Source organism: Cebidichthys violaceus, unplaced genomic scaffold, assembly GCF_023349555.1.
Source record: "Cebidichthys violaceus isolate CVI_PGR_0920_01 unplaced genomic scaffold, fCebVio1.0.p SCAF_1, whole genome shotgun sequence".
In the NCBI taxonomy this organism is placed as follows: Eukaryota; Metazoa; Chordata; class Actinopteri; order Perciformes; family Stichaeidae; genus Cebidichthys; species Cebidichthys violaceus.
This window is the reverse complement of record NW_027176262.1, coordinates 1,711,805-1,722,203: the sequence shown is the minus strand read 5'-3', so window position 1 is coordinate 1,722,203 and position 10,399 is coordinate 1,711,805. Positions and strand designations below refer to the sequence as shown.

The 10,399-nt window shown below is 41.9% G+C and overlaps 1 protein-coding gene across 1 annotated transcript in view; it reads left to right on the top strand.

The window, feature by feature from the left end:
* Positions 1-279: 279 nt before the first annotated feature.
* zgc:113279 (uncharacterized protein LOC553749 homolog) overlaps positions 280-10,399 on the top strand; it is an 11,053-nt gene continuing 933 nt past the window's right edge. Inside the window, exons 1-10 of the mRNA XM_068734124.1 lie at positions 280-379; positions 1,177-1,298; positions 2,558-2,582; positions 3,046-3,092; positions 3,204-3,351; positions 3,911-4,211; positions 5,080-5,185; positions 5,589-5,735; positions 7,546-7,606; positions 8,453-8,616. Of these exons, the coding sequence (XP_068590225.1) occupies positions 280-379; positions 1,177-1,298; positions 2,558-2,582; positions 3,046-3,092; positions 3,204-3,351; positions 3,911-4,211; positions 5,080-5,185; positions 5,589-5,735; positions 7,546-7,606; positions 8,453-8,616 (1,221 nt within the window). The remainder of the gene's footprint in view (positions 380-1,176; positions 1,299-2,557; positions 2,583-3,045; positions 3,093-3,203; positions 3,352-3,910; positions 4,212-5,079; positions 5,186-5,588; positions 5,736-7,545; positions 7,607-8,452; positions 8,617-10,399) is intronic.

Genomic DNA, 10,399 nt, shown 5'->3' with positions numbered 1-10,399 from the left:
AGAAGAAGAAGAAGAAAGTGGGCGTCACAGTGCGTCGGCCTCCAGCAGTGGGCGTGTCGGTCTTCTTCGTTGGTGCTCTTGTTGTCATGTAGTCGGGCTCACTCCTCACTCAGGTGAACAGGTGAGCTGTTAGCTGCTGCTGAGACAGAACCGCTGACCTGAGTACGTGACGTCATTACAACTGTTGACGTTAGACAGCTGGACTCCAGTGTGTTCCTGTGTTTCTGGGTTTTCATTTCATTTGAATGAAATGGTTTTCTTTGTTTCCAGTTGTTCACAATGGGAGGACGGAGTAAACGGAGGGAGCTGAAGGAAGCGGCCGGTCTCTCTCCTCTACCGGAGACGCACTCACCTGTCCCCGGCTTCACTGGGACCAAAGGTAACGTACTGTGACCGCGTGAACCCGCTCACCTGTGGGTCCAGGTGCAGGTGCACCGCAGCGTGAACACCACAGCCGTCATTAGAGCTGCGTTCACCTGAAGAACTGTGAGACACTGTGGTCACATATTGACAGTTGTTGTCCTGATTAATATGTTAATATCAGGTTTTATTTTTGCAGGAAAAGGATAAAAACAAAGTTTTTTTTGTAAAGTTTTTGCCATTTGGATGTTAAACTATTCAAAGTTTGAGTTTCTTCAGTTAATATTATCTAACGTGTTTCAGAGAACACGTGTTTCTGTCTGATGACGCTTCTTATGATCTGAGTATGAACTGGACTTTATGAACTGTCATTTTATAAAGATGTAGTTTTTGGTGATGAACCTGAATAAATCACATGAATATAAAATAGATATTAGAGATGAATTATGATGTTTAACTTCATAACACGAGCTATAAGCTCATTATTATACATCATTAAACATAATAGTGAAGAGATTTATGTATCAATAAATACAATCTTATATTTCCTTATCATTTGAATTGTGTTTTTATGCAGATAAATACTATAGATGACTATATGTGTGTGTGTGTGTGTGTGTGTGTGTGTGTGTGTGTGTGTGTGTGTATATATATATATATATATATATCTCACCAAAAGTGACGACCTGTCAACTAAACTTTATTCCATTTGAAGTTTCTATCTGGTGGATAAAGTTGCCTCGTCGTCTACAGTAGTGTGTCGTGTCAAAGGAGAGCTGGTTCTGTGTCTGAAGCTGAAGGTCGTTTCTTCACCAGGCTCAAGATGTTCCCTCTACGGCGATGAGAAGGTCTACCTCGGGGTCCGTGTCAAGATGCCAGTGAGGGATCTGCTGAAGAAGATCCGCATCGACAAAGGCTGGGAGCCTCACGATCTTCAGGTGAATGTTTGTTTGTTTGTTTGTTTGGCCTCAGTGGACAAACCCTGATCCCACATCACGATAACGTTATAACGTACCTTCAGCCAGTTCTCGTGTTCACTGAGCAGAGCCTGAAGGCATCATAGTGTAACTGAAGTGAACCTCCGTTGGTTAGCCGTTAGCGGTGCTGCTAACGTTACTAGCTCTCCTCTGATTGGTTGTTTACAAAGAAACACGATCAGAGATCAGAGACTAGAACCACATGTTCTACTGAGTACTGGAGGAGAACCATCGTCAGGAGAACTGTATTTATACTGTGATGGTTAACGTTAAACTTTATTTACACTGTGATGGTTAACGATAAACTTTATTTACACTGTGATGGTTAACGATAAACTTTATTTACACTGTGATGGTTAACGATAAACTTTATTTACACTGTGATGGTTAACGTTAAACTTTATTTACACTGTGATGGTTAATGTTAACTTTATTTACACTCTGATGGTTAACGTTAAACTTTATTTACACTCTGATGGTTAACGTTAAACTTTATTTACACTGTGATGGTTAACATTAAACTTTATTTACACTGTGATGGTTAACGTTAAACCTTTATTTACACTGTGATGGTTAACGTTAAACTTTATTTACACTGTGATGGTTAACGTTAAACCTTTATTTACACTGTGATGGTTAACGTTAAACTTTATTTACACTGTGATGGTTAACGTTAAACTTTATTTACACTGATGGTTAACATTAAACTTTATTTACACTGTGATGGTTAACGTTAAACTTTATTTACACTGTGATGGTTAACGTTAAACCTTTATTTACACTGATGGTTAACATTAAACTTTATTTACACTGTGATGGTTAACGTTAAACTTTATTTACACTCTGATGGTTAACGTTAAACTTCATTATAGCCAATATCAAGGTAGCTGGTCGGCCATAGAACAGTCAGTGCAGCCAGTAACGTGGTTCAGGGTCCACATATGTATCGGCCTATACCTTGATATGAAAAATTATATATATATATATATATATATATATATATATATATATATATATATATATATATATATATATATATAAATCACATTTACTCTTTATTTTGTTTGACAAACATCTGGATGTCCTCATCTTTATTCTGAAACCTTTGGCTTGTGGCACTACAGTCTGAAATGTCTTTACCTGCCTAAATATGCTGAGCTGTATGTACAAGAACTCCAGACATATAATCTGTAATATGTTTGTTTCTTCTTCTTTCACAGAACATACACGGCAAATCAGTCAAAGGTCAGTAAAACCCAGATCTTTGAGCGTTACTAGTGTGTGTGTGTGTGGTGTCTCAGATGTGTGAGAGGACTACTCTGTAAGTCTGAACGGTGTCTGATGCTTTTATTTTGTAGAAAGTATCTCTACTAATAGATGTTATTTAGTTTAGTAGACAGAAAACAAACTGCTGATCAACCAGACTGAGAACTGAAAGAGACGAAGATCCTCTGAGCAGCAGTTGAATAAGAAGAGGAGAAATGATCAGTAAACGGTAAAAAATAAAACTGGAAAACGTAGATTTAAACAGCTTCCTGTTTCACAATAAAGCAGCCTAGAAACAAGCTGGAATTAACATCCAAGGTGTTTCTTTAAAGAAGCTCTTCCTCACACTTTACAATAGGAACAGAAACCGTCTACTCTGAGGAGAAACATTACTTTACTGTAATCTGAGCGTTCATCTTTTTTCTTTCTTCTTCTTCTGCAGGAGACGGACAGAAAGTCAAGATGCGTGCAGCGCGGCGAAGTTACAAGGTGAGTGCACCCTAGACCTCAGGTGAAAAAAGGCGGCTTTAATGGAAGGCTGTAAATCACCTGTCAGCTTTCAAATACCGCCGCATGCCTTCACCGTCTTTTGTCACGCAGAGGAAACGCTCCACGAAGAGCCTGGAGGAGCTGGCAATCATCGTGGAGGTGCTGGAGGAGGACCTCAGGACGGGCAACACCTGCCGCTCCTCTCCCCAATCTCTGCCGTCCCCCAACCCTCCAGTGTCTCCTGGCTGGTCTCAGAGCGGTAGGTCATGAGGGGGACCACGTCTACGTTTTGATATGGATTCACCTAAAAACATTCAACCGCGATGAATATGTTGGCAGCAGCTACAGCCGCCCTTTTTTAATAGGGAGGCCAGGTAACCGGTTTTAACCGCAACCGCGGTTATGAAAGTCACAGTTCTGAAAGTCACAGTTCTGAAAGTCACAGTTCTGAAAGTCACAGTTTTATAACTGTGAGATTTGCCGCTCACCTGAGGCATTGAGAAGAAGAGCCGTAACATTATTCCAGACTTAATAAAGTTTTACTGCTGATCGTTATCGGCCGACGTGTTCAGTAAATATATGTGATCAGGAGATCAGCGTTGATGCTTCCTAGTCTTCTAATAGTTAACAAGATGTCCATGTTTACGTCAGCAGGAGGAGAGCTAGTAATGTTAGCATTCTTGATGATAATAAATATTTTAGTTTATTATTCATAGGCCCTTTAGAAATATCCTGGTTTATAATCTGAAATACCGTAAAACAATATTTCCTCTGACATTAACCGTGAGTTTCATATTTGTATTTGAACACGCGTTCAGGGTACAACAGCGACGAGTCCGATGAAATGATCCCCAGCCCCGACTTCTACGGGACCTCCTCTCCGGGCTCAGCAGGGGAGTACCAGCAGGCCTGGTCCCCTCCGGGCTTCACGCACACCGGCCTCCAGCCCTCCGGCATCGGGGGAGTCGGTGGAGGAGAGTGGGAGTGGGCCGATACCCAGAACCAAGAGTGGAACCTGAACAACTCGACTTTCTTCTGGGCTCAGCTTCAGAGAGAGGAGAGCCAGCTCGAGGACATCTCCGACGCCGAGCTGCTGGCCCACGACGAGCACGGCAGGACGTAAGTTTGATGCCGCTGTGTGTGGAAGTGAAGCAGCGCGTCCACCACGGTCACATGACTTCACGTTAGTCTCTAAAGGAACTCCACCACGGTCACATGACTTCACGTTAGTCTATAAAGGAACTCCACCACTGTCACATGACTTCACGTTAGTCTCTAAAGGAACTCCACCACGGTCACGCGACTTCACGTTAGTCTCTAAAGGAACTCCACCACGGTCACGCGACTTCACGTTAGTCTCTAAAGGAACTCCACCACGGTCACGCGACTTCACGTTAGTCTCTAAAGGAACTCCACCACGGTCACGTGACTTCACGTTAGTCTATAAAGGAACTCCACCACGGTCACGTGACTTCACGTTAGTCTATAAAGGAACTCCACCACGGTCACGTGACTTCACGTTAGTCTATAAAGGAACTCCACCACGGTCACGTGACTTCACGTTAGTCTCTAAAGGAACTCCACCACGGTCACGTGACTTCACGTTAGTCTATAAAGGAACTCCACCACGGTCACGTGACTTCACGTTAGTCTATAAAGGAACTCCACCACGGTCACGTGACTTCACGTTAGTCTATAAAGGAACTCCACCACGGTCACGTGACTTCACGTTAGTCTATAAAGGAACTCCACCACGGTCACGTGACTTCACGTTAGTCTATAAAGGAACTCCACCACGGTCACGTGACTTCACTTTAGTCTATAAAGGAACTCCACCACGGTCACGTGACTTCATGTTCTATGGTCTATCGCCTCTACTAGGCCAGGTTCAGACCTGTTATCTTTTGAGATGCACTTCTGCCTTTGTGTCTGTAAATACCTTTTTTGTGTGAAGTCTAAATACGTCCGATTGTTCTTGTCCCTCCAGAACTCTCCACAAGGTGGCGTGTATTGGAAAGAGGGCGCTGGGCTACGCCATTGCCAAAAGGATGGCCGCACTCAACAGCCTGGACCTCAAAGACTCGGATGGAATGGTACAGTACAAACACATTGACGCTCTGGTAGCTTACTTGAGGAAATGGGTCAGGATAATAGTGATTGATGGAGGGCACCTGATTTGGTTGTTTTGGGAAATATTTATTATTTACTTCTGTGGTTCTGCTACGAGATGCCAGGTTGAGACTCTGGCGCAGCTTCTTTTTTATGTATGTAAATGGTAAATTAACTTGTACTTGCCTTCTAGCCTTCCGACCACTTAAAGCGCTTTGACTCCCAATTTAGAGATCAGCTGGTGTGCATCTATCTAGCATCTGAGCTGTTAGCTAGCTATAGTGAGCTAGCTCAGTGGTGCTAGGCGAGCTAGCAGTATAACGTTTTTTTACGAGGTTTTGTTAGGCAGTTTGCACGTTACGTCACCAGTGGAACTTCTGTTTGCAGACTGCCCTCCTCCATGCGGCAAAGCACAACCACCACCTGATGGTGGAGGATCTGATCCTTCTGGGGGCCAACGTCAACGAGACGAACAACTCGGGGAAGAGCTGCCTCCATCTCAGTGCTGAGAGAGGCTACATCCGAGTCCTGGAGGTTAGAGCTGGTCTTTCTTTTGTTTTGTGTCCAATGATTAGAATGAGTCCGGGACGAGGTCTCTGCTGTTAGCCATGTGGTAATTCAGACACCTCATCGTTGTGAATGGCCTCTTCATTCACAAAACTGCGCCGACGAGTTAAATTGTTAATGTAATGTTAGGCTCTAAAGTTCATATTGTGGTCCCTTCTGTCTGATATTTCAGAACAATTATTCCAAAAATCTACTATGATCTCCTTTCCTGATCAGTTCACACGCATTGCTCACATATCAGACCATACTTACTTTTAATGACCCCATTTGTCAGAATTCGTTGGGCACTACAGATGGGGCTTCCATTGAGCCAGACCAACAAGTTATTCATGTTTATGGGCTCTCAACCATGTTGGAGGTAGTAAATTACGCTTTAACTGCTCGGATGATAAGCAGTTACCAACGCAGCCGGTTTAGTAAAACACACTAACTGTGTACGCCGAGTCGTTTATGTTTTGAAGCTGAAGATGGATAGCATCTTGGGTGTAACCTTGGGTCATTATGCTTCACCATGTTTTTCCACACAATTCTATTTATTTGTACTTGGACCATGTGTATGCAAGAACCTGCCGTGTTCTGTGCCGTCTCCCTCGTTTTAGACTAGAGCTACAGGGGGGTTAATAAGCATCTATTTAGATAATCGATTAATTTCAGACAAACGTTTGCTGGTTCCAGCTTCTCAAGTATGAGCATTTCCTTGATTTGCTGAATATCTTTTGGATTTTGGTCAAAAGAAGCGTTTTGAAGACGTGACTTTGGGGCCTGGAAACCCTTTTCTGTTTCATAGACTAAATGAATAATTAATTAAATTGTCTGTCAACAGCCTTTGTCTACCTTGAATTCAACACTTTGCCAAAGCATGGGTGTAACCTAATAAAATCTTGTGCAACCTCTACAAACCACAAAAACGTTGGTGCTCTTGTTGACATCAAACCAGCCATATAATTTATGTGGTTATGAAACATTCCAGTTGAGCTGCATGGGGTTGCTGAATGTCTGGTTGCTTGGTTTCTCCCAATACATCATGAGATATAGACTATTTTGGTATAAATATAAGCGTATCAATGATACTGTAAATATAAATAACTTGTGCTTTAGATCAGTCTTCTAAGTATGTGTGAAGAAATCAGCATGTAGACTAAGTTGCACAATCCAAATTTGCAGGACCATCAGAGCAGCAGGTTGGCGAAAAACCAAAAACACAAGGCTACTGTTTCAGAATCAAAGAATACGCGTATTAAAGTCTTTTCCCACCAGGAATCCTCTGACTGAGAACCCACACTTCTTGGAGTCTAGGGCTGTGCAAAAATATCAATATAGCTTACTATCGCAATATATTTTGTTCAATACAAATACCTTTTGAAGAAGTTTTGCAATTCCGTCCGCTGAGTTATCAGTATGTAATGTTGTATCGTGACACTTGTATCATGTCTGGTGAGGAAAAATTAGAAATGAATGTGAAAAAACCTCATAATTCAATGATCAGTCAAGACTTGCTTATCAGATTTCATGTAAATGTTTAGTAGGGACACCCATACAACATACTGTATTCCAGCTTCCTTTTACTGAGTTCACGTTTGGACGGCTTTGTTGTAACTTTGCACATCTATTTTAGTATTTTTCTGTGGAGGAGCGTCTCTGTACTCCAATACCAAACTGGCCATGTGTTATTGAGAGAAATGTTTTAAAGCAAATGAGAGGAACTGATTTTGGAACATTTGCTAATACTTGTGTGTGTGAACTTCTGTCTTTAACCAGTGTGTGTGTTTTTGTTTAGGTTCTGAAAAACGCGATGTTGGATGGTGTGTATGTTGATGTTGAAGCCACTGATAACTCTGGTAAGAACTATAACCTTTCAAATCCTTGAGGTACTAAGGAATATTAGTGATTACATTTATAAAACTCTTTTCCAAAAGTGACTTGAACAAGATATTTAACAAGTAGAGAAAGGATGATAAGTGGTCACATGTTAAGATACATAAGATGGTAACCGAGTTTGGTTTAAGGTATACTACGCAGAAAAGAGGCCTGTCATCTGCATAGAAAATCACCAAATAATTCCTACTAAAAGGAATTACAGTACGATCACATTATTGTCCCAAATTGACAATAATGCATGTTTGCCATAATCAGTATTAGTAGCAAAATGATCATGGCCTTAACAATATCAGTTAAAGTGTACGGTATATTTGGGATATTTTCACCTCTTTTCCTTGCTGTCAGACAGCCCTGTCTAAAAGGGGAACTGAGTCCGTTATCTATGCTCTCTTTAAAGTCACAAGACTCCATTGACAAAAACAGTAATTTCACCTCATAGAAGAAGGCAGTTGCTGGTCTCCTGCTGCTTCGATCGGTTAGTTAGTTTCTGTTGTTGTGTGACTTTGGTGTTTTAAAGGGTTTGTTCAGATTCACCAAAGTCACACAACAACACAAACTAACTAACCGATACAGTCAGTGGTAGACCTGCAACTTCCGTCTTCTATGAGGTAAAACTACTGTTTTTTTTCAATGGTTTTTGAAGCGAGCGTGGATAAAAGCTTCAGTTTCCCGTCAGAAAGGGCTGAAAATATCCCAAATATAACTATATTGATTCTTTTTTTAGGTGTCTAAAATACGTCCACAGCAGTACATTGCTTTGCTTCAGTGAAGTCTAATCTTTCAAATGTTTGTGTGTGTGTTCTCAGGAATTTGTGTCCTCCAGTGTGCTTCTTTGGCTCTGAAAGCCACTGTACGTAAGCTGGAAAACAGTAAATTCCCAAACCAGACCAGACTCCACACGCTCCGCCAAGAGCAGATAATGGAGACCCTGGAGTGTCTGCTGCAGATGGGCAGCTACCTTCATACCATGGTATGACACTCTGTAACAGATAGGATTTCATTTTGTCATTTTACGCCCAAAAAACAAAGCCCCAAATCACAACTGTCAGATTATTTATTATTACTTTAATGAAATGGGAACCAAGTGCTATTCAAGAGAGATCACCGTCCAACATAGGCTCAAAATGCCATTTGGGTAAAATTATAGTGAACGAGATGTGATCACGTTTTAGGAAAGCTTCTCACTTTTTATAGAAGTTTACTAAGCAGCCACGAACTTCCCGTGTTTATGACTCTTTAGCAGCAGCTGAGCAGCTCTGTTTTCTGACTGCTCGCCCATGACCGTTGTAGCCGGGAGACATTTGAACTGATTAAACAGTGCTGAAGACGGTCGTGTTTGTTGTTCAGCTTTGTGCAGCACATCCTGAGGAGCATGAACTAATAATGAGTCAATGTCAATTCAAAACTTGGTAAACAAAATGTACCTAGTGTCTATTTGCAATCCGATGAGCCTTGCACCTCCCTGTTCCCTTGTGGAGTATGCTATTGTTGACTACTACCAGTATGCTTTTGAAGTGTCTTTCAGAGGAATTCAGATAATGAAGAAGGTGAATAGACTCAAAGGCCTGAGCCGTTTTACTTGCCTTGACTGGTTTATTGTTAGATGTGCTTGCTGTCGTCACGAAGCTCGCAGCATGGCCTTAGGGACTGAAATGTCTCCTCCATGAGACGTCTTGATAACAATAGGATGCCATGAGATGATAACTAGATAACCACAAAGACTTCTTAAGAAGTATGTACAAGTCAACAGTTGTATTTGCCCAACGATCCGGTGAAAACATAGCTGTGAAACGTAATGAATCCTGTCCACCTCAACTACAGTTTACTTTGATCTTTATGTTAATATTTGCTGAAGGACAGTTGACAAAGGACAGCTTAAAATGAAAGTTGAGCCCTGTTTGACAGCATAGATTCTGCAAGCGTTGAAAGCTAGTTGAAACGACCGAATTTCCAAAAAGATTGGGATTAACAAGTTTCCATTGCACTTAAAAGGGAAGACCAGCTTGATTAAGATCTCCAATATGTTATAGACCCTTTTGCAGCCGACGCCATGATTAGCTCACGTTGTAGCTGGAGGCTAAACAAAGAAATGACTGTTGCCAATCACGATTCATCTTGTTGTGTTGCATTGCTAACATTTAGAGATGATAAAATTGTGATTCTAGCCAGCTACAATATCAGCGAAACGTTTCAGAGATGGAGAGAAAATGTTGCTAATAGTTTAGCTTAGCCTTTTGCTAACCGTCTCAGCTGCCATGGCTGCTGCATCGCAGTGACGCTAAACTAGGCTAAACTCTTAAGAGATGAAGAGCTGGCTCGCTGTTTGGCTCACCCTCTGCAACCAATGCAGCACTAAAGGCATGGCGGAACCAGCAAGCTAACCAGCGGACGGCTGGCTACTTAGCTAGCTTGCTAATTCCGCCAATTGCCACTTGTCTGGTGATAGCAATGTGCTTTCCTACACTGTGACAACAGTGTGTGGATGAAGCAAGACATTTTAGTCATTTAACGGCTGGCTAGTTTGCTAGCTAGCTAGCTTGCTAATTCCACCATGCTTGGACAAGTTAGCTGGCTAACTAGCCAGCTCTGGAGATGGACAAGCTAGCGCTACCCAGCCGCCCCCTCCGGAGCAAAGAACAGAAAATGTTTATTCCCTGGCAGCTTTCACTCACAACTATAACATCTTTCCCAATTCATTGTAACAAATTGGGAGTTGTAGCACTCTAAATTTTAGGTTTGGGAGAGAGTTGTTC